Below are 24,819 nucleotides of genomic sequence, written 5' to 3'. Positions count from 1 at the left end.
CTATCAGGAGATGATTTGGGGACTGTGGAAAAAGGGGAGGATCAGAAAAGACAGGATCAAACAGCCTTTTTACACAATGCACAGGATTACCCTCTTAGGTTCCACAGTCCGTATAATAAGCATGATTCACTGCAGATACAGACTGATTTTACTATTGTAAGTTTAGTGACACTTTAATGATTTGTTATTTGCAGAAATGTTTGTATAGATGACAGACTAGCAGTGCATGCAAGGTAAAGTTTTTTGTAAAAAGGCACTTTGGGCAAAACTTTATACAGCAAAGTGAAATAACTATTTCGGCTACTAACTAATACATTTCCTAAACTTTTTTACATATGCAACATTTTATGTTTCTTCTTTTTTTAAGTCTTTTAAATTCACAAAATATTCACTGTGTAGTAAAAATTATGTGAAAATAAAGGTAAAACAACTTTTAAAAAAAAAACAAACGCAGCCACCACATCTAAGGGCTGGTAAACTGCAATATGTTACATTTATGCTTTTGAATTTTGATAAGGCATACATTATGCTGTGCAGGGGACCATGCAGCAGCTACATACTCTAGAGGATAGGGCCACAGTGAGTTTTTTTAGGATAACCAAACACTATAGGGCCTGCAGATCTGCAGAAGCCCTGCGCTAAGGATATGTTACTAAATGCCCTGTGAAGGTAATCAGCATGGATCCTGATCACATTCTCACTGCAACAGGCATTGATAGTGATCACATGACCTCATTTACAAACGAGCTGGATAGCTCAGTTGTCACTGTGCCTTGTACTGACAGAGTCACTTGGACAGTGCCATACAAGCTGAAAAATAAAATGAAAAATAAAAAAATTTAATTAAAATTAAAATGAATTACACAATTGAAAAAAAAATGGGTCTCCCTTTTTTTTCCCTTTTTATAAGGTTTATTTGCCTTTTTACTTTATTAATTTGTCAGCTCATTATAAAAAAAAAATGAGTGGGGTATTTATATGTCCCTAAATTTGTTTTACTTTTTTAGCTAGAGCAGCAGTTCTCCAGCCTTCCTATAATTTATTTTTATTTTTTTAAGTCAGCAGCTAATAATACTGTAGCTGCTGACTTTCAATTAAAATTAAATCAATTAAAAGGACACTGACTTGTCCAGGGGTCCAGCTCCATGCTCACCCAGACTGCTTTTTCACTAGTCTTCAGGTCCCCGACCCATCAATGAAGTTTGGCTTTAAGTAACAAAATCATGGGGTTAAAGTTTTGACATACTGAAGATGCTAAATTTGGTCTCGGCATCAATTACCCCAAGGCACAAAGATTTCAACATCCAGCAGAGGTTTAGAAGTACATTTACTCTTTACAGCTGCAGAAATATGTCAGGTTTTTATTGGTCCCTGCAGAGGTCGTTAAATTTTTTTTTTTAGGGTTACACCAACTTTTGCATAACTTGTATCTCTATCAGAAAAAATAAAATGTCTCTGAATCTCCATGATACAATGTAAAATATTGTAAAGTACAAAAACTGTAAATTAACTATAATACTATTAACCACTTTAGGTCCCCCTGTATAGTAGTTTTACTGCTACAGGGCAGAAACTGTGCCAGATCACGTATATATATAAGTGATTCAACACTTGCGGGTAGAGAGTGCACATGTGCACCACGGGTGGCTCGCTTCTGCTGTCATTATACACAGTGGAAGCAGATCTGCGGGTGCAGGGTACTCGATGTCCACCGGCACCCACCGATTGCTGGGCATAGAGACAAAACTGCAATCTGCCTATGTAAACAAGGCAGATCGTCCTTCTGAAAGGGAATAGGGATGACATTTGTGTCCCTGCAAAGCAGCGAATGCATTCCATCTCTTCCCCTAGTAAAAGTACCTCACAAAGTATAGTACAACACTGGTTAGGCACACCATTAACCATTTGATCGCCCCTTCCTAGCCAGTGTCATTAGTACAGTGACAGCGCATATCTTTTAGCACTGATCACTGTATTAGTGTCACTGGTTCCCAAAAAGTGTCCATTAGTGTGAGAATGTCCACCACAATATCGCAGTTCCGCTATAAGCCACTGATCGCCACCATTAGTAAAAAAATAATTAATTAAATAAAAAAAATAGTACTAAATAAAAAAAAAAATAAAAAAAAAAAACATACCATAGTTTTTAAACACTATAACTTTTGCATGAACCAATCAATATACACTTATTGGGAATTTTTAGCAAAAGAATGTAGATGAATACATATTGACCTAAATTCTAATTTTTCAATTTTTTTTATTGGATATGTTTTATAGCAGAAAGTAAAAAATATATAATATTTTTTCAAAATTGTCTGTCTTTTTTTGCTTATAGCGCAAAAAAAAAAAAAGTAAATGCAGAGGTGATCAATAACCACCAAAAGAAAGCTCTATGTGAGAAAAAAAAACATACATTTTATTTGGGTACAGCGTTGCATGACCATGCAATTGCCATTTCAAGTACACAGTGCCGTATCGCAAAAAATGGCCTGGTCATGAAGGGGGGTAAATCAAAGCCTTTTATTTAGAAAAATAATCCCCAACAGCAAACTTCTTTACACCCTACCAGTTTTTTTTTTGATCTAAAACATCAAATATTCATGGTATGCCTTTTGGCGTTACAATCAATACGTGCAAAAAAGAGGCATATTGATAATATTTTAAATATAAAAATTCAGTAATACTAATGCAAGTAGGCAGCTAAAGAAAAAAAAGTACTAACGTGTTTAATTAAATATTTTTAGTTGCCACAGTAAAGAGCTCTTAAAACTACCTTTATATTAACAAGAAAGTAAAAACATTTGAAGAAAATGTTAGCGCTACATGGTACAAGCCACAATGGTATAATTTTTCCTCCCTGCTTATTGGCCCACCTGATTTTTTCTGCATGCTGTAACTTAATTTAGACAAAAACACTCAATAAAAACAGAATGAAAATAAGATCAAAGGACCTCACTAAACATATCTGGCTTAAAACTGAAAGGAGTACAACTTTCTAGCTATATAAGGGTTTAATTAATATCGTCTTGTTTGAACAAGACTTAGGCAGATGCGACACAGAATAATATTTATATATGGGGTGAGCAGTTCCAGTTGATGGAGCTTAGGTTATATTCTGGGCAAACGTTGAGTTTGACTCTTTAAGCATAGAGATTAAATATTTGCTTGTTTTCTTAAGCCTTGCGAAGATTTCTTATAATGTGTGCAGCCTCTTAAACTCAGACTCAAGCTTAATGAATAGGCTTACATTTTGTGGCTTCTGGGCTGTATCCATCCAGTTTACTGTACTCAGTATTCAAATAATCTTTAATGAAGTAAAACATTATTTATTAGTTCATAGCTGCTGCCGCTTATTTTAGTATATATATATATATATATATATTATTATTATTATTTTTTTTTTATTATTATTTTTTTTTTGCATAAAAGCTTGAAAAAGCCTATCATTATTTAATCATCAAAGGAATTGGGGTTTCTGTTTTTAGAAAAAAAAATACTTTACTTTTTTTTTTAAATGATTTATTTTTGTTTTATAAAGAAAGCAACAGGTAAAAGCAATATGGGACACTCTCATAAATTATAGTCAAGAACAGATCACATTGCACATGCACTATATAATAAACATTTTCGGAATGTACTCTGGGATAACATATTGGTCAATATTAAGCCAATGATGTCTACCATAAAAAAAAAAGAAAAAAAAATTAAAACATTTGGGCAAGTGTTTCATTTTTTTTTTTCATGGTAAACATAGTATATATTATGTTGTCTTCTATTTAGTCAGTAGATTAGCATTTAGCATAACTAGGGTCCCCGCTATGTATACAGTCAAATAAAGGAAGAACCCCAGAACACAGCTGCACTGTTAAACTACCATATCAAAATGTTATTGTCATAGAGAAAAAAATGATACAAAAATCAAAACCACAACCCATAAGCAACATCTAAATAAAAGTGCCTCGATAACATTATTGGTATCAAAGAAGTATTTCACAATATACGCTAGTACCAAAAGTATTGGGACACCTGCCTTTACACGTACATAAACTTTAATTTCCATCCCCGTCTTAATCCATAGGGTTCTTTGGGGAAGGCTGTCCACATGGTTTAGGGGTGTATCTATGGGAATATTTGACCATTCTTTCAGAAGTGCATTTGTGAGGTCAGCCCAGGGCCGTCTTTAAGGCAGGGCAAAAGGGGCAGCTGCCCTGGGCCCTGTCATTGTTGTGGGGCCCAAAGCAGCTGTCTCATACCTGCCAACTATCCCAGTTTACATTCCCTTGTCCCTTGAAGTTTTAGTCCTGTGCTGCTACTAATGCTGCCCAGCTCTGCCCTATTGTGTACAGATTACTCACCTGCAGACCCTGTGTTTACATGTAAATACTGGCATTCATATGTAAATAGCAGTGACATTCATATGTAAATAGCTGAGGCCAACTGCACTGATATGTAAATAAAGGCAGCATTCATAGGTTTTATCATGCCCCCTGCAGTGAGGAGAAGATGTGCTGTAACCTATAGCAACCAGTGAGCAGTATTACTGTACAGCAATCTCTAGCAGCCAATCAACAAGCAGAAATGTGCTGTAACCTCTAGCAACTAATCACTGAGCCTTAAGGAGTGCTGTAACCTCTAGCAACCAGTCAGTAAGCAGTAATGATATGCTGTAACCTCTGGCAACCAATCGCAATCGCTGCCTGATCTGATACAGTAAACTGATTTTAATTCTAGCTGCTATTTATTGTATGTCTCCGAGAAGGTGGAGAGCAAAATTGCATGGGGGGAGGGGGGCCCTAAGAAAATTTTTGCCCAGGGTCCAATCAATATTAAAGACGGCCCCGGGTCAGGCACAGATGGGGACAAGATGACCTGGCTCGCACCCTCTGCTCTAATTCACCCCAAATGTGTTTTATCAGGTTGAGGTCAGGACAGTGCAGGTCAGTCAAGTTCCTCCACCCCAAACTCGCTCATCCATGTCTTTATGGACGTTGCTTTGTGCAATGGTCAAAATAATTTGATGGAGGGGGGATTATGTTGTGTTTTTTTTTTTCAGGGGTTGGGCTTGGCCCCTTAGTTCCAGTGAAGGGAACTCTTAAAGCTTCAGCATACCAAGACATTCCAACATGACTGTGCACCAGTGCACAAAGCAAGGTACATAAAGACATGGCTGAGCAAGTTTGGGATGGAGGAACTTAACTGGCCTGCACAGAGTCTTGACCTCAATTCGATAGAACACCTTTGGGATTAATTAGAGTGGAGATTACAAGCCAGGCCTTCTAATCCAACATCAGTGCCTGACCTCACAAATAGCACTTTTGGAAGAATGATCAAACATTCCAATAGACACACTCCTAAACCTTGTGGACAGGTCTTCCCAGAAGAGTTGAAGCTGTTATAGCTGCAAAGGGTGGGCCAACTCAATATTGAACTCTACGGACTAACACTGGGATGCCATTAAAATGCATGTGAGTGTAAAGGCAGGTGTCCCAATACTTTTGGTAATATAGTGTATATAAGTCTAATGATGAAAAATTATTCATTAATGTGATAGAAATATGGTCCATAGTTATTAAAATATTAGCACAGAACATCTAACAATGTATAACAATATACCAAACTGGTAAATACTGCTGTGTATAATAAATGCTAGAAGAGAGTAATATGGCTGAAAAAGAGGAATCGCATAAGTGGTAACATGGTGGAAATAGATGCAGGGAGAAGAAGATGCCAAACAGCTGTGCCACACATTCCGTAATAGGTATGCCACTTCCTCAAGATTTTGCCAGGATATTTTATGTGTTCCCAAAGAAAAACTGTTAAAAATGTTCTAGTCAAGCAAATTTAAAGTCTGCATATGAAAATAATGCAATCTTCTATCCAGCCTGCAGGAGGAGCTTTAGGCTTATTTTCATGTTTTCCTATGTCTCTTTTGCTCACTTGTTGTAAAAAGCACATTGTTTGCAGAGATCAACAACTCAAGCTGAAATTTACACACTAATTATTAGGTCAGGGCAGGGATGCATTGCTTTTCGTACAGTGCTGTCCTGAAAATGGACAATTACTACTACTTTTGGATAAACAGTAGTGTTCAAAAAATCATTTTTAAAATTATAAAAACAAAAATTAAAAAATAAAACCATAAAACATAACTTTTAAAAATGTCAACTAAAAAAAATATATGAAATTGATCTCAAGTCAACATAGTTTTTATTTAATATTGCTGCTACCCTAATAATAATTCTATTTATAGATCAATAAGTTCAAGCTGTGTTCTATGTTTACGTCTGCAGTTGGTTGAATAAGGGCTAAAGATGATTTGTTCCCATGATTGTTTCTGATCCATTACTTATGAGAAAGACTTAATTAACAGAATATAATTCATTCCTAAGGTGGCTGTCTATGAACAACTAAGCTCACAGTCATCATCTGTAGCATTGACCGCTTCCTTCTTATCTTGGTCAATGACAACATAGATATTTATGTACATCCACATAATGCATTGTGTAACACACCAGAGCTTACATGTGTAACATTTTACAGATGGAATTATTTATTTATTTTACTTGTAGATTTGATGCACCATCTGATGTGGTTAATAATGTAACCTCGGAATTGAGTTGTGGGCTGAGAACTTTTAAACTAACTACATATAAGGTCACTGCCAGCTTACTTCACACTCGAGATATGTGATGATCTGTCTCGGAGATACTACATGCAACTGCAATAAATGAAGATTGATGAGTGTAAAGTCTTTCAATTAGGTTTTTCCCATCTGAGCCATGATTTGTGGGTAAATCTAACAATAGTTTTGGGATTAAGCACTTTTAATGGGTCTGTAGGCTTTTGTAGGAGAGTTGAGACATACAAATTAGACACATAATGCTGTCTAGAAGGGCAAGAACATTGATGGCCTTTTAAGGAGAAGTCAGTAAAACTATTATTAAAATAATCATGTTGATCAAAAATGGTTAGTCATTATTATTCATCTGTTCTGTCTTAAAGTGTACCTGTCTTAAAGCTGGACAATTAAAACTGAGCTCCAGAGATGTCAAAAACATAGGAAGAAGCTTTTTGCAGTGAAAAACGAAATGTTTAGTAGATTTTGAAATATAGACAAGTGTATCTTAAATCTTGAATTTACAGTTCATCTAAGTAATGGAAGTTAAAACAAGGGATGTCAATGTTCCTTACAAAATATAATCCTGACAAAAAAGAATGGAGCTGCTCAACTTCAGGTGGATTTTCTCTGTATCAGGTAATACTAATAAAGGTACTTTGGACTCTTTGAAGTTGACTGGCTCCATTTTTATTTGTTTTCTTCTGATGTTAACAGATCCTGGACTGTTTTAGAGCCTGCATCCTTTGGTTGGGGGAGCAGTGAAGGGAGCCTTGTAGTGGAGTAGTTGGGACGTATTGCAAAATATAATGCAATGTAATTTAATGTATGTTGACAATGTGGACTACCTAAACGAGGTACTAAAAATACTATTTTCAATGCCTGCAGTGCATTGTAGCTCCATCATGTTAAAATAACTGAATACTCTGGAATTAGGAGACAGCAATCAGCAATCTTGCAGACACTGGTTGTTATCCATCATTCATTTTTTTGATTTTTATGTGAACTTGTGCTTGGTTGTAAAGGCTGAAGGTTTTTTACCTTAATGCATTCTCTGCGTTAAGGTAAAAAAAATCTTCTGTGCCAGAGGATCCCACCTCACCCTCCTTATACTTACCTGAGCCCGATCTCGATCCAGTGATGTGCATGAGAACAGAGATTCTCTCCACTCCCTCCCTTCTCATTGGGCAGATTGATAGCAGTGGGAGTTATTGGCTTCTGCTGCTGTCAATCAAATTCTGTGACGAGGGAATGGGGGGTGGGGCTGAGCTGCCTTGTCTGTGTTAATAAACACAGACAGGTCAGCCTGGCAGCAAGCCGAGCAAGTGCCCCCATAGAAAACGGCTTTGTATAGGGGCACTTGCTGAAGAGGAGGGGCCAGGAGTGCCAGCAGTGTCCAAAACCATTGAACAGAGCAGAGTTTATTATTTTAATTTAAAAAAAATGAAGCTTTTGTATCACTTTGAGCTGGCCATACACATATAGCTTTTTTTGGTTTCAGCCTGCAGGTTTTCACTGTAAAAATTAGCCATGGTTCCTACACACACCCTTTGCTTTTCTTTAGGGGACAGTAAGTGTCACTTTTGAACCCGTAGGTTTGTTTTCATCATCTCATGATTTCATATTATATACTTTACATTTATTCATAACTACTGTAAACTGCAGTGTTAGACATTTAAAAGACTACAGATGACAGATGGGGGCACCTTTCAGCTAGGATTGGACTGCGGAGGTCCAACCCAACCCATTCTATTATGGAGGACAAGAGACAGTGCCAGATTGTTGCAGATTGGCCTGTGATTCCCAGATTTCTTTGAGGAAATGTCGGCTCTTTCTGATTCATGTTTCCCTCTCAGTGATGAAAGGACAGGATGCACATCTTCAAATGATTTAAATGCTGGTGTCTTACTTCAAGAAGCAATTGTTCTTTGGCTATTTCTTTCCAACTTGGCTTTTAATGTGGAATTTTCTTTCCATTTTTAGAAGAGAAATTGGTAGAGAATGCAGAATTTAACATTTCTTTGAATGCAGACTACATGTGACATGATTGCTTGTTAGTTCAAAATATTTACTTTGTGTACTGTGCCTTTGTTTAAATGATTCTAAATTATTAAAATTTTGTAATTTAAAAAAATAAATGTCATAAGTTAGTTCTGTTTTACACAGTGTCAGACTAGCACATTCATTTAGTTATTAAAGGAGGTTGATGATCGAAGTTGCATTTTTCACTGTAGAAATATTTTGACATGAAAATAAACTAAACCAAATAAGTTTGAAGTTATCTCCCATGAAAAGATTTCTACTGCATTAGACCACCATTACAGTAACAAGATCTTACTCTCTCAAACCTTTAAAAGGCAACAGTAGAACATTTATCTTAAAGTTCTTAATATTACCTGAAAACAAATTTAAGGCACATGTTGATAGATATCACTATATCACATCATTTTATCAATGTAGAAGAGCATTGAATACTCTGCACCACATTTTAAATGACCACTACCTATCTTGGAGAAATTGGTGATATAAAGTGAACACTTATGCCACGTACACACGAACGGACTATCCGGCGGACTTAGTCCGACGGACAAGAATCTGCCAGACAATTCGATCATGTGTGGGCTCCAGCGGACTTTTTCTTCCCAAAAGTCTGGCAGACTTAGAAAGAAGACTTGCTTCAAAATTGTCCGGACTAAAATCGACGTTGGAGCAGCTATTGGCTACTGACTATGAACTTCCTTATTCTACGTAATCATGTTTGAATCCGTCGGACTTTTGGAGTGATCGTATGTGGCCAAGTCCGTTAGCTTGAAAGTCCAGCGGACCCCAGCTACTAAGTCCACCGGATAAACTGATCGTGTGTATGCGGCATTACTCTACCTTCATCAGAAGATGGAGCAGCACCGAAAAATATAATAACATCCCTTCTAAGTGTAATCCAATATAAGAGTGTCATACATGCCTTCAAACAGCTTAAAGTGTTTGTTAACTCAAAAGGATAACTTACTGGCAGCACCTCTATTAAAGTCAGGCATACCACACTGGGTAAGTCTTTTCTAAAAATGAAGATTGTAAATACCCTTATAGGGCAATCTTCAGGCCAGTCACGTGACTCGCAGCAACAGTATACCTCCAATACATGGCTACTGCAGGAGGGGCTGAGATTTCCCTCTGACGTCAGCCGGGGGGGGGGGGGGGGGGTTACGTGACCTGGCTGAAGACAGCTCTAAAAATGTATTTGCAATCCTAGTTTTTAGAAAATAAATACACAGTGCGGTATGCCTGCCTATAATAGAGGGACTGCCAGTGACCATTGTATGTTTTTTATTTGTGCTAATAGCGGCTGGGGTGGGGGGTGCAGAGACAGGGACACAGAACACAGAGCTGACAGGCAGGGAGGAGGGGGTAGGGGGAGAGAGGAGAGCTGAGAGCAGGGTTGGGGATGACGGCGGGACATACACTGACCACGGTGGTCAGGGATCAGCAGCCCTGATAATGGTGGTCAGCACAGAGAGGGAAATAAAGGTGGCAGGATCAGACAGTTTTTTTACAGTTTAGAGGGGGCAGATTACCAAGCACAAGCACTGTGCTAAGGAAACTGGATCTAAATTGTATTTTTTGGGGGGTTAACAAACACTTCAAACGCCCAAAAGAACCCCAAAATTCATGGCACCTGAAAATGCACATTATGGTGTTTTGTAGTCATGCTGAGAGTTTGCTTGCCACTTTCTCTCCCACACCTTTCTATTAGCTAGATAGGCTAATCAGAGCCAGTATAGACTTGCAAGAGGTTGGAGAGGACAGACAAACTCTCAAATTCAATAGAAAGCTGGGCTGCAACTTGGCAGGTTTTTTACTGGCATGGCATGTAAAAGTAAGACTCATTGCCAATGTTTATAAAAATAAATATATAATTTTACCAGTATTTTTTTCCTAATTAAGGTGTCAATCATAGGGACTTGGGACTTACAAACACAAGTTTCGGAGCTGGGTTCATGATATGCTTGATAAGATATTTGAAGGTATTTGCTGGCATTTAAATCATGCTAAAGGTTTTGTAGGTTTTAAAATTAGGCAGTGTACATTAAGAGGTGATCTCTAAACACAACACTAACATTAGCCCTTTTTCCTATTATGCCAATTATGGAAATTTTAGAGATCATATAGAAATAACAAACAGCATTTAAAGGTACCATCATTAGGTTCAAGTCGCCATTTAGGTAGGCATGTTTGTAAATGTATTTCTTCACCTGTATATTATCTATTTAAACTACACACTCCCTTTCCTTAAGCACTTGGCCACATAAGATCCGGATCTTGTCTCCCTAAATATGTCCCACCAGCTTGGTAAACACAAGCACTTGGTAAACATTACATCTAACGGGCTGCCCTGTTAGATTCCAGCTTGATATCTGCAGCAAACAATTCTTGATTCCCCATTCTACATGGTCATGTCACGTTATTGCACCAAGCAAAAGAGGTGAAGAAAGACACAGTCTTGCAAAGGAATCCAGTAAAATATCTTCATAACTGGGGCATTAATACATGCACAATACCCCATATGTTTGACATAAAGGGTAAAATGACAGTTTACATTTTACCTTTGATCTGTAGAACAAATTTGAAATGCTGTTGACCTCTGTGATCGGGTTAAAGTTACTTTGAAGATGAGGAAGCGGCTTAACAAAACCATGTTCAGCTGACAGTTTTCTTTAGAGAAAATGAGCTGATTGTTCAGCCTGTAAAAGGCAAATACACAATGTTATATATAATTGGAGCAACCTTTTACTCAGATGGTGTCCATTTAAATGTTGTATGGTTGATATGTATGCTCTCTGTATACAATAATGACATTTGAAGTAACTGTCCAAAAAATCTTAAAATTTCTGTGGATTTCTTAGGCTGATTGGCTTCTACGGTCTACAAAACTTTGGTCACACCTGCATTACAGCTGTCCATGAATGAACAATATATGAGTGCTTTTTATTTTCTACAGAACTATGTTTTTCTGTCTATGGTGATGTAAAATATTCAGTTATAGCATAGTGTCTACCAATAAGGTGATTAAAGAAATACTCTTACAACCACCACTCTTCACTTGCATATGACCTCTGCACCATACAGCTTCGTTCTTCAGTGTTAGGTGTTCCCACCAAAAACTGTGTAGGGAATAGAGACAAAAAGGAATCCAACTATAGTGTTAAAGTGTTTCTGCACCTAAAAAAAAAGTATTAAAAGCCAGCAGCTACTAATATTGCAGCTGCTGACTTTTAATAAATGGACACTTACCTGTCCCAGGGTCCAGCGATGTCGGCGGCAGATGACGAGCAATCGCTCGTCTCTCTGCTGCCCCCGCCGCCATCCTCTGTCAGGGAATCGGGAAGTGAAGCGTTGCAGCTTCACTGCTCGGTTCCCTACTGCGCATGCGCGAGTCATGCTGTTGCGTCTCTTCCGGTCCCTGCTGTGTCCTGGGAACAGTGTGTTTCCCAGAACACAATGAGGGGTGGGTCATCTGCGGGGGTCTACAGCGGTCTGTCCCGAAGTGGGTGCAGATACCTGGATTATCCAGGTAACTTCACCCCCCTCCCCCCTGAAAGGTGCCGATTGTGGCACCGGAGGGGGGGAGGGATCAGATTAGCGGAACTTCCCCTTTAGGGTGGAGAACTGCTTTAAGTTCTTTGTTAAAATAAGCTTTGTTTCATTAACCACTACAATACAGGGCACTTTCGCTCCCTTCCTTCCCAGCCCAATTTTCAGCTTTCATCGTTCTCACAATTTCAATGGTAATTGCGCGGTCATGCTACGTTGTACTCAAATTAAATTGTTATCATTTTGTTTGCACAAATAGAGCTTTATTTTGGTGTTATTTATTAACGACTCAATTTTTTATTTTGTGTGATACAAGCGAAAAAAGAGTGGAAATTTGGAAAAAAACAATATATTCTTCTTTCGATTTTAAAAGAAATCCAATAAAATCAAATTTTGTAATAAATTTAAGACAAAATGTATTCTGCTACATGTCTTTGGTAAAAAAAAATTTGGTTAAGTGTATAATAATTGGTTTGTGTGATCACGGACATATGTACGCAAATGATCATGTACATATGTGTGCAGGTGATCACGGACATATGTGTACAGATAATCATTGGGACATGTGATTTTAGTGGGACATGTTTTTATTATTAGGGACATGTGTTTTTATTATTTGGGGACATGTATGTTTTGGGGACATGTGTGTTTTGGGAACATATGTGGGGACATTGTGTTTATACTGTGTGGTGTGTTGTGTGTTTACACTAGGCTGGTGATCAGTGAGTAAAAAGCTGTAAAAAACAGCTCATACTCACCGATCATCAGCCGGCTGCAGTGATCTGCTCTCCTCTCCTCAGCGATGACTTCTGTGTGAGGAGAGGAGGAGTCGATTGCCTAGCAACCGGCTGTTTGTTTACATCACATGACGGCCGTGACTGGACACGGCCGTCATGTGATCAGGAGGGCCAATCACAGAGCCCTCCTGCCGATCCGAGATGCGCCGTGTCCGGGTGACACGAGCGCATCGGGATAGCGCCGCTGCGCGGGCACACGCGCGATCCCCCTCCTTCTGAAGGACGTTCAGGAACGTCCTCTCAGAAGTAGAGAGCTCCCACCCGGCCGTATATGTACATTGGCCGGGTGGGAAGTGGTTAATCAACACTTCAACAAGAAACGAAAATACAGATTTTTTTTTTATATATGTAAATATCTATATAAAATATATATACTGTATATTTACTGTATAAATCCAAAACTGGTTTAGAGGTACTCACAGGTCTTGCAGAGGAGAAAGATCCAAAACAGTGTCATTTTATTGTCCACATTTCAATGAACTGAGCTTCTTGAGAATGATGGACTGAGCTTCATCCAAACGTTGATAATAAAAACACTGCTGTTTTAAACATTCTCCTCTGCAAGACCCGTGAGTGCCTGTAAACCAGTTTTGGATTTATATGGATTTCTTTGTAAGTGAGCACCTGGGCATTTATTTCAAACATAGAGTGTTGTGGCTACCCTTAGAACTATATACATTGACTGTATATTGACATAGCAGCTTGGTGTGACCTGAAAATACTGGTGAGATTTAAAGAATTCCAGGTATGGATATGTAGCGCTACCCCCGCAAGAGCCGCTTACGTAAGTTTGGTTCTGTATCTGCCTCTCAACCCCCAGAATAGCCTCAGCCCCTCTAGCACACCTGGCAATAGTGTAAGTGTAAGGACCAATGAAGCCACACATGTTATGATAAAACACAGACATTTTCTTTACTGCAATATTTCTGTGGAAAAGGGTAACAGACAATAACAGTATATATTCAAGTAATGCAACTGGAGGGCAATAACTGAGATCATGAGCAATATAGCTCAATGCTATATTCAGGCTGCTTTCAGGGGATTACAAACCTGAGAATAACCCCAAGAGCAGAGGCAAACACTTCAGCAGGGGAAATTCTATAGCAGATTGGTTACCTCTACATACATTGGCTGTATGAGTCCAGGCAGGAGAAGAGCAGACCTCTCTCTTCTGCCTCCTGACACCACAGGCCCAACTACAAACACTGTACTCAAATCAAAATTTAATGGTTTAACTTCCAAGATAAACCATCCTGCACACCCACCACATATACAGAGGCGTGAATATGTGTGTGTGAATTCCCATATGGCACCAGTAACTCCATTCCCTTGGAAGAAGGAGGATACTTTTCATCCTTCGGCTAGCCACTTTTGTTGGTGCACTTAAACTCCTTCTTGGCAAAGTGTAACTGTGATATGCTGGCAGTGTCTGAATAACAAGGCAGACACTGTGACTGCTCAACAGGGCTTCAATAAATAAGTGTGGGCAAAGTGAAGTAACTCTCTCTGTGTGCAGTGTCCTTATTTCCTGCAAATTGGCCAAGTGCCCTCTCACCGATCCTGTGGTCAAGGCCCAAATGAACGTCCTGAAACAGGCAGGCTCTTCTGGTGACCCAACTGGTCACACTGGATGCAAGTGCACCTGGATATGCACCTGGGTTCCCCCTCTCTCAGGCTGGATGTCTGACCGGCTGTGGATACCTGTAAAAGAGCTGTGGACTGACCCAGGAGGCAACACTTCTCCCCTAGGTACAGTCTCTTCCCTGCCTCACGGTGACTGAAAATCTCCTCAGATAAGCAAGCTGAAGTCTCCAGTTCCTTTTCTCCAGAGCATGCTGGCCTTAGTAGTTCCTATGCCGTACAAGACTATGGGGTCATTTGTGATAGGGACTGCATGTCCCAGAATCCTTTGCAGCTGCTGCTGCTTGTTAAAGTCCTTCTGATTGACTCCTGTAATTGCTCCTATAATTGTCTTAATTTTCTCTCCTCCTCCTGCCAATAGGGACACAGAGGAGGGTGCAGTGTGAGCAGCTCTGTGCAAGTCAGTGAGAATGAAAAAAGGAGGGGCGGATCCACCGCAGACACTGACAGTCTCACTCTCTTCCCTGCGTACCAGACTGACAAGGCCGCAGAAAAAAGTGGGGCGAACGTTACAGATATTCAATACAAAGTTACATTGGTCCAGCTTGGACCAATATAACTATGCAAATACCATCCCTGGCTGATGCCCTCGGAAGCTGGAAATCATTGAAATAGACACAGCTACTTCGGAGATCTCAACTAGCTGCCAGGTTCCGTACCAAGCGACTTCCCTGCTGCATTCTGAATACAGGATATCAGCCGCTCAGCTGATAGTATATCCCTAGCCAAATTGATCCAAGCTGGACCAATGTACCTATTTAAAAAATATATCATGCCTGGAATTCATTTATTTTATTTGAGCAGAGTAAAGAAGTATCTCTGGTTAACACAGAGACAATGACACGTTTCAGCGGACAGTCCGCTCGTGTGTGGGCTTCAGCTGACTTTTTCAGCGGACAGTCTGGCGGACTAAGTCTTTCGGAATTTCCGTAATACAGTCCGTCCAACTTTGGTTTCAGCGGACAGTCCGCTCGTGAGTAGGCTATTTGGACGGACTAAGTATGGCGCATGCTCAGAAAGGATTTACACGGCCGAAGATTGCATTGCAGTGTATTGGACGTCGTATTTCTAGTCCCGTCGTACATGCTGTACACGTCATCGCGCAAGCTTTCAGCGGACTGTCTGTTCATCGTGTGTGGTCAAGTCCGTTCATTCAAAAGTAGGACGGACTGTCTGTCGGATTGTCTGACGGACTTAGTTGGACGGACAATCCTCTCGTGTGTACGCGGCCTTAGCTTCTCTGCTGAAAAAATGCTGTTGCCAGACTTCAGTAGCTCAAACTCAATTTGTACACATGCAACGTAATTAGAAACATATATGTGCACCCGCAGATCTTGACAGGATACACAGTAAAAAGTGCTTGGGTGGTTGGCTGCATCAGACTTTATTAAAATAGGAGTTTTCTTTCCTCATAATAAGTCCTGTGAGTGCCCATAACCTACTGTATTTATTGGCGTATAACACTCACTTTTTCACCATGAAAATTGTCTGCAAATAGCGTGTGTGTGCTATACGCCAATGCTACAATTTTAGCTGCCTCGGAGGGGACAGGGAGGGGGTGGGACGAGCGCCGTCAGATTACATACAGTGAGAATCTGTTTACTTGGCGGCCTCTGTAATAGGAAGTCCCATCTCCTGGGAAGCCATTGGACCACTGTTCTGTCTATCATAGGAGATTCTCATTGTATGCAAGCTGTCAGTGCTCATCCCCACCCCCCTCCCTGTCCCTGCATTGATGGCAATGGTGAGGCTGCATTGATGGCACTTGTGGGGCTGCAGATGGGCATTGATCAGGCTTTCTATGATGGCAATGGTAAGGCTGCAGATGGACCCTGTCCTTTATTTGGCTTATTCCTTATTTAAAATGTAAGTTTTCTTCCTGAAACTTCCCTCTTAAAATAAATGTGCATGTTATACGCCTGTGTGCGTTATACACCGATAAATATGGTATCTGCCAGAAATAGTAATGTTTTACTTTGCACTGAGATATTTTTTGTGATTAAAGATTGTGTGTATATATGAGGGATGTACCAAAAGTACTGCAAAAGAAGCCATAACTTTTTATTAACTTCTATTATTATTTTTGTCCAGAGATTTAGAAATTTTGGAAAAAATATATAAAATTTATCAGGATGTGACCGGGGTTAAAATACAACCAGACATATTAATAGCTATATTGTCTATGATCCTGGGATCAATGAAAAAGATAAAGAGAGGATACTAAGACACTTTTTAACAGCAGCGAGAACGATTATAGCCAGAAAATGGAAAAAAGAGATAGTCCCCTCGATAGATGATTGGATAATAGAGATGGTCGAGATGCATTTTCTGGAGGAAGGAACATCGAAAGAAATAGGGGAGGAGGAGCAGGTAAAGATAGTATGGCAAAGGTGGGAAGAATATAAAAAAAGTCAGCATTGTTATTGGTAATTTAAAGAGGAAAGAAAAAGAAGAGAGGGGAGAAAAGGAAAAAAATAATGTTGATAGAGACAGAGGAGAGAGGTACGGGGGGAGATAAGATGGGGGTAAATGGGGGGGGCTATCTTTTTTTCCCCCCTTCCTTTCTCTTTCCTGGTGTGAGTAAGGGGGGGGGGGTGTATGAGTGAGTAACAGATAGGGAGTCAAATAGGGTTATAGATTTAATAAAAGAATAATAAAGGGTAATTGAGATAATAATGGTTATACACTGGTAAAGGCTAATTAAGTAAAAATAGGATGTAACCCGACAATATTGTGATGTTGAGAATGGATTTGTAAATGTTGGTTGATAAAAATTGTAAAAAAATGTTTTGATAAATAAAGATTTATAAATATATAATAAAAAAAAGATTGTGGGTATATATGAGGGCTGTACCAAAAGTACTCCAAAAGTAGCCATAACTTTTTATTAACTTACATAGGTCATTCAACTTTCGCATGTTGGTAGAGCAACTCTTCCTCTATAGTAACTCTTTTTCTTCCTCTTTTTCATTGCTGGTAAATAATGGATTCAAAGCAGAAGCAACTTGCCATCATTGAGTTCTTGTCAAAAAAGTGGTGCAGGCTGCCTGACATCCACAGAAGGCTACATAATGTTTACGAAGATGACACATTGACAAGAACAATGTGCACAAGATAGATGAAGGAGTTTAAAGAAGGGGAAACCAGCACTGAAGACAAACCACATAGTGTGATACCATTAAGTCAGATAGCCTTCACCCCTCCTTTGTCAACAACTCAATGACTGCTTGTTGCTTCTGCTTGGAATCCATTATTTACCTGCAATGGAAAAGAAGGAGAGGAAGAGTTATGCCCCGTATTCACAATCAGACTTTCCGACAACAAAACCATGGATTTTTGTTCGAAGAATGTTGGCTCCAACTTGTCTTGCATACACACGCTCACACCAATGTTGGCCAACAATTACGAATGTAGTGGCGTACAAGACATATGTGATACAGTATCTCCATTACGAATGCTAGTTATACAAGACTGAGCGCTTCTGGCTCGTACTTGATTCCCGAGCATGCGTGGACTTTTGTGTGCGATGGACTTGCGTACATGCGATTGGAAAGTCCACGCAGTGTACACACGATCGGAAACAAAAATTTGTTGGCGGAAAATTTGAGAACATTTGTTGGCGGAAAGTCGATCGTGTGTATGCAGCATTACTCTTTAATCCATTTAAAAACTTGCAAGCTTCCAAAATAACATTGACTAATTTCACTCTCCAGCTTTACATATTGATTTGCCAGGCTGCAATACTTTGGAGTACATAGGAGATTCCCTAAGAATCAATGGTACTGAAGGGTAGGACAAATATATTGATGAGAATTTTGACTGATTAACTGTATGTACACCTTCCAAAATACTCAGTTAAATCTAATTACTTCTCCAAATGCCAGTGGCATGGCATTGCTTGAATAGAGTATGCAGAACCATGCAGAGGAAAAAATGCCTTTGTACACATAAAAATAAATATATTTCACAATCTGAAAGCTTACATACAGTAAGCCTAGGAGTATCTACAACTCAAACATAAAGCCTATGACAAAGAGTTAAAAAATATTCCCTTCTTTAGAATACCTCAGTTCACCTAAAGTTAATCACAGATTGCATTTTGTACTTGAATGTCCTGTTTTTGGAAGACGACTGTAAATATGCTTATCGATACCACAGAGGAAAAATACTCGTAATAATGTTATGAACATAACTATCTCTAATTACTTGGCAACATCTATAGGGTTTGAGAACGATTTCTTCTTTCATTTTATATGTCTCTCCTAATCCTTCTAAAGTGAATCTTTAAATTTATTCCAGCTGTCGGAATCCAAATGAAGCTTGAATTTTTCCAAAGAAAATTTTCGATTGCCAGCAGACAGGTAACTTAGAATCAGATGTTGATCTTACATTATTGTTGCACTTTTATGATTTTTTTTCACATTTCTTACTTTCATTGTAGTATTCATGTGATAAACAAATGATTCATGATATCATCAATTCTTCATTTCATTTCTGTGTAACAAAATCCAGCCAAAAGAAATGGGGTGGGGGGGGGGGGGTGTTTCTTGGTCAGGTTTAAACAGGGGACAAAAATACAGCTGAAAAAATTACAATATTGAATCAGTCAGAATATAATTTGTTAGGTTTACTTTGTTATTTGTGCAAGCTATTTTGTGAAGCATTTAAATGTGAGAATGGTTAAAACTTTTTTTCATTTTGGACAGAGTAAGTCCCATCAGTTTATATTTTGCTGTTAGTGTAGCATTAGGATAATTGGTACCTAAAAGTGTGACCCCATTAGACAGTTGTCACTTACAATGGTGTCCCCATTAAAAGTTTTCATTTCGAACTATAGTTCTGGTGACAACTGTAAAATGTTGGATTTCTCATTATTTTCCATTTTGATGATTATGGTCCCCAAGACAATTCAAGGGGTTAAGTCAACCCAGCGTAGACAGCAATACAAATGCAACAGAGATTCTTAACCCTCCCCCACTAAAACTTAAAAGGGAAGTTTTGACTGTACATACAGTATAAAGGACTTAAAGCAAGCCTATTAAGCTGGCCATAGAGGGATCAAAATCTGGTGGTTGAGAAGGGGCCAGCTGAATTTTGATCCATATCTGGCCACTTCTGTTCAACAAAAGTGGATCTAACAGTTGACTTCTGTGGAATGGGCTTGTTGTAAATATTTTTTGTGATCAGTGGCTGCAACACCAACAGTGTATTCTGACAAAAAATAAAAATAGTGTAGCGCTTCAATGGTAATAGGTGTAGTCAACATAAATTAAAAGGATAATCATGTAACAAAGATCATATAAATCATATAGATGCCTAGAGAAAAAGAGTCCAAAATTGGGCACACATTTCACAATGTAGCTGGCACCGGGGTGACCGAACCGTCACAAAGGAGGAAAAAAAATCACACTAGGCGGGTGTATTCATGTGAATCTGCTTGACTGTAAACATCAAGGAAGGTAGATAAATACTTCTTACCAACTCTGTTGGACTCACACAGTCGTATGACAGTTGAGTCTGAAAGGCTTGAGGTCACAATCTGGGACCAAGGAGTATGTGGAGGGAGGTCTGTTGAACTGATGGAGGAACTCCAAACGGCTGTATGCCCGATAATGTATTTCACAGATGGAACATCAAGGTTGTTTGTAGTCCAGCTCAGACGCGGCCCGTTACACTGATACTCCAATCTCCCCCGAATGGGGAGGAGGATATTTGGGGGTTTAGACCAAAAGGACGGAAAAAAAGAAGAGAGGGCTCCACATGGTGCGGGTCAAACGGTATAAAAATGGTAATTTATTAAAGTCAAAAGGTTAATAATGACTTGGTGATCACAAAAATAGAGTAAAATGAAATTAAAAGCAATGTAGGGTGCCAACAGCTAGCCCAACGCGTTTCGACACATATGTCCCTGTCGAAGACATATGTGTCGAAACGCGTTGGGCTAGCTGTTGGCACCCTACATTGCTTTTAATTTCATTTTACTCTATTTTTGTGATCACCAAGTCATTATTAACCTTTTGACTTTAATAAATTACCATTTTTATACCGTTTGACCCGCACCATGTGGAGCCCTCTCTTCTTTTTTTCCGTCCTTTTGGTCTAAACCCCCAAATATCCTCCTCCCCATTCGGGGGAGATTGGAGTATCAGTGTAACGGGCCGCGTCTGAGCTGGACTACAAACAACCTTGATGTTCCATCTGTGAAATACATTATCGGGCATACAGCCGTTTGGAGTTCCTCCATCAGTTCAACAGACCTCCCTCCACATACTCCTTGGTCCCAGATTGTGACCTCAAGCCTTTCAGACTCAACTGTCATACGACTGTGTGAGTCCAACAGAGTTGGTAAGAAGTATTTATCTACCTTCCTTGATGTTTACAGTCAAGCAGATTCACATGAATACACCCGCCTAGTGTGATTTTTTCCTCCTTTGTGACGGTTCGGTCACCCCCGTGCCAGCTACATTGTGAAATGTGTGCCCAATTTTGGACTCTTTTTCTCTAGGCATCTATATGATTTATATGATCTTTGTTACATGATTATCCTTTTAATTTATGTTGACTACACCTATTACCATTGAAGCGCTACACTATTTTTATTTTTTGTTTGCTGAACTTTGTCTGTTTTTGGTGTTGGCTGCTGTTTTGGCTGTTGAGGCCTTTTCCTTTACATACATTTAACTATAGCGCAGTGTTTTCCCCCTAAGTGTATTCTGACAACTGAGGAATCCCGCTGTCAGAAAAAAAATGTCTCAGTGGGGAGGACTCCTCTATCACTTGTCTGGATTTGGGAATCTGTTAATTTTTATATATTTTTCATCAGCCTGCTGGTCATTTATGGCCAGCCTTACTTCCTATAATCCCGAGAACTAACCTCAAAAATTAAGAGATGCCAGTTTATTATAATAACGTTATGATCTAATGCTCTTGGAAACACCAAAAGCCAGAGAAACTGCAGTTTGTAATCCTATAGATTCCTAGTGCAGAGCAAAAATGGAAGTGTAGCTCACAGATACCATTTATATTTGCTGATGTTCTTCTAGTTCAATTTAGGGAATTACACATTTAATTGGTTGCTGTAGTCAAGAGGGTCTTTCTGTCAATTTAATGGGATGAGAAGGGATAGATCATCTTTAGGTTAAACTGAGAAGAAGAATAGTGGATGTTATCAGACCTGTCCAATGAAAACTGCAAGTTGCAAAGTGCAAAACACACTAACCAACCAGAATTCAGTTAACTGAAGTCAAACCAGCCAAGGTGGATTTAATTTGTTGCTTTGCACTTAACACTTAATGCTGAAGCTGTGGTGAAACCAGTTATTATCTCAGGACCAGTAAAACAGAAGCAATAAGGAGGCATCTGCAGCATTGATAAATTTTATGCAAAAGTACTTCAGTCCTATATATCTTTCATACAAGGGGGCCTGCCCAGGATCAAAGGGAGTGGACTGTAATGCAACAACGTCACTAAACGCTTCATTATTGAGTCAATTTTCCATTTTGCCTGGCAATACTAAGTAGACATGGCCTAAGTTCTATAGTACAAGTTTCATAACATGGAAAAAATTATAAACCATAGGTATTCAAAAAAATAAATGGATTTCAATTCTTAGTTTCATCTGAACTCTTGAAAAACTCCTATCACTGTTCTATTATCAATATCTAAGCTGTAGATTTCTGATAATTGTCTACCATCTGGTCCATGATTTCTGTCTGCCAGTCAAGGAACAGAACTGGTGGTTGGTGTTAACATGGATACATTCAGAGGGCATGTAATGTGCTCATGCCAAGCCTCTGACTGGTAAGTTTGTTGGTTAGGTGGTTAGGCTAAACTAACCAATCAGTAGCTTTGTCTTAAGACAGGTTGCATAATAGGAGAGTGGGTATGAGAGATGTAATAGAGGTTAGATGTAGGAGAGCATATGAGTGCTTTACAGCAGTGGTCATCAACCCTGTCCTCAGGGCCCACTAACAGGCCAGGTTTTATGTATTACCTTGGGGAGATGCAGACTAGAATACTGCAATCACTGAGCTGCAAATGATATCACCTGTGATGTATTTCAGTTATCCTGCAAACCTGACCTGTTAGTGGGCCCTGAGGACAGGGTTGATGACCACTGCTTTACAGAGTTGAATTTCCACACCTTTTTTTAGTGGTGACCTTTTCCTCTTTGCCTCTAGATTAATGTGTAAAGCCCCTCTAAGGAAAAGATTATACTGTGCCTCAAACAACACATGCAAAGAACAGAATGGAGCTGTCTGTATGACAGACTCTCATAAGAGACCTTCTTATGCATTTACATTTGTATTTTTCTGAGTATAAAATACTTTTAGTTATGAGCTGAGATGAATAATTAATTGTCTGTAAAAATAAAAATCTCCAGATGTTAATATATTCTGAACTGTATTTGATGGGATCAAACTTTGTCTAACAGATGGAGATTACAGCCATGCTCTAATCTGCTTACTGATTCATTGTCTCATAAAGTGAAGAGAGCTCACAATGATCATTTGTGAAATTGAGCCATATTTTGTCTGCTAATGAAGAAGTTGCTTTAATGTTTTCATTCCGTGCACTGCAATATGTTGGCACTGATGCTGGGAATGAACAAGCTGATATATTTCCATCACACAATAGTTATGGCTAAAACCCCACGCAACATTAGCAGGTTTAGGACACACTGGAAAGACTGTATTTATCATTTGGGCTTGGACCATCTTGGTATTCCCTAAGGTTGAGAATTAACTTGAAGACTGTTACTTCAAGCTGATGCCATAATTACAGAAAAGCCAGACAAAGCACTCATACACCTGTCAGCCATTATGAGCTCCCTCCAGGTTCTACCGACTGCTGTATTCACTTCAGTTTGTTTGCACTGGATTTTCGTGAGACAGAGTCACTGATTGGTTGAGCACCAGATGTATGGTTAAGAGTCTTGTTCTATTTTTATTTGTCATTAAAAAAGGCCAATCAGCATGTTTCTTGGGGTTTAACCAATCCTCTTTCGTCAGGGCTTGTGCAGATGTGGGTTTGAATAAATCTTGCTAGTCTAGCAACACAGCAGTCTCTTCACCCTACCAAACTTCCTACTAGAAATTTGAGGACCTCTTCTTCAGACCCAGTGGATCTTAGAGAACACCCCCCTTATCTAAAATATCAACAGATCTAAATACATTCCAAAATCCTGATTGAGTGCTCCACCAACATATCTTAATTTTACTCAGAGAAACTTAATGTGAGGATAGAAAAATTAGAGCTGTAGTTGACCTTTAGGGGATCCCATATTAATCCTTGCTTTACTGCTTGGTGGAAAAATAACTGAAGATGAAGCAGGTCAAGGCACCTAAATACTATTACTACTACTACTTTATATTTAGTAATTCACTGGCGTGGAATACATATACAGCCAGTGGCAACTAGAATGCTGATATACACAGTTATATTGGGCCAGAGACTTACTACATTTTAAGAAAATATATAAATAATGGCCTTAAGGTTAAGTATTGCCCAGAGAGGGAATTTAAGACGGTATCTGGAGATGTATTAAACATGGACATACATTGGCTCATAGAACTGTCCATACAGGCAACAGCCTCATCTTGTGTATTGATAGTACAGGTGGCCAAAGTGTCTTGAGTATTGTTGGATGCAGGCAGCTTGTTAATACTTGGAGCTTTTTAAAAATACTTGAGTAAGGCGCATGGCCAACTTAGGATTCAGACTGTCATATGTTTTATGTGTCCCCCTGTATGTACAGCATATAGAAAAGTTATATTACCCTTTTCTTATCATTTCAGTGTGCATCTTTAGATGGCAAATGTTCCAGAACTTGTGATGATGATGTAAGTATGTTCTAAATGTTAAATTTGTGTTTCTATAATTATTGTCAACTAAAGAATACTTGCAGCTAAGTGGAATAGTAGCATGTCAGCATAGTACATGTTGCTTTTACAGTTTTGCAGTGCTGGTGACAAGTGTTAGTAACAGGTTTGTATGCATATCCAACCAAAACCCTATCTCAGATACTGAACCTACCATCTTTACCTTCAACAGGTATAATAAAGACTTAGTATGAAGTTCAGGTTAGCTGCTACCATGGGCTCACCAGGTTTGCAAAATCGCCAATCTTTGGGCAAAAGATTTCCGGTTTGCCACCGGAACAAACTGGGATGCAGT

The 24,819-nt window shown here is 39.1% G+C and overlaps 1 protein-coding gene across 2 annotated transcripts in view; it reads left to right on the top strand.

Annotated features, from left to right (window-relative positions):
- CACNA2D3 (calcium voltage-gated channel auxiliary subunit alpha2delta 3) overlaps positions 1-24,819 on the top strand; it is a 1,440,485-nt gene that overhangs the window by 1,234,576 nt on the left and 181,090 nt on the right. For both annotated transcript variants that reach the window (XM_077452052.1, XM_077452053.1), the window contains 2 exons: positions 18,943-19,004; positions 24,441-24,485. In XM_077452052.1, the coding sequence (XP_077308178.1) occupies positions 18,943-19,004; positions 24,441-24,485 (107 nt within the window). The remainder of the gene's footprint in view (positions 1-18,942; positions 19,005-24,440; positions 24,486-24,819) is intronic.

The sequence above is a fragment of the Lithobates pipiens genome, unplaced genomic scaffold (genome assembly GCF_037356315.1).
Source record: "Lithobates pipiens isolate NorthernLeopardFrog02 unplaced genomic scaffold, aLitPip1_a1.2 Scaffold_23, whole genome shotgun sequence".
Lineage (NCBI taxonomy): Eukaryota > Metazoa > Chordata > Amphibia > Anura > Ranidae > Lithobates > Lithobates pipiens.
Note: the sequence above shows the minus strand (reverse complement) of the source record. Positions and strands in the feature narration are given on the sequence as shown.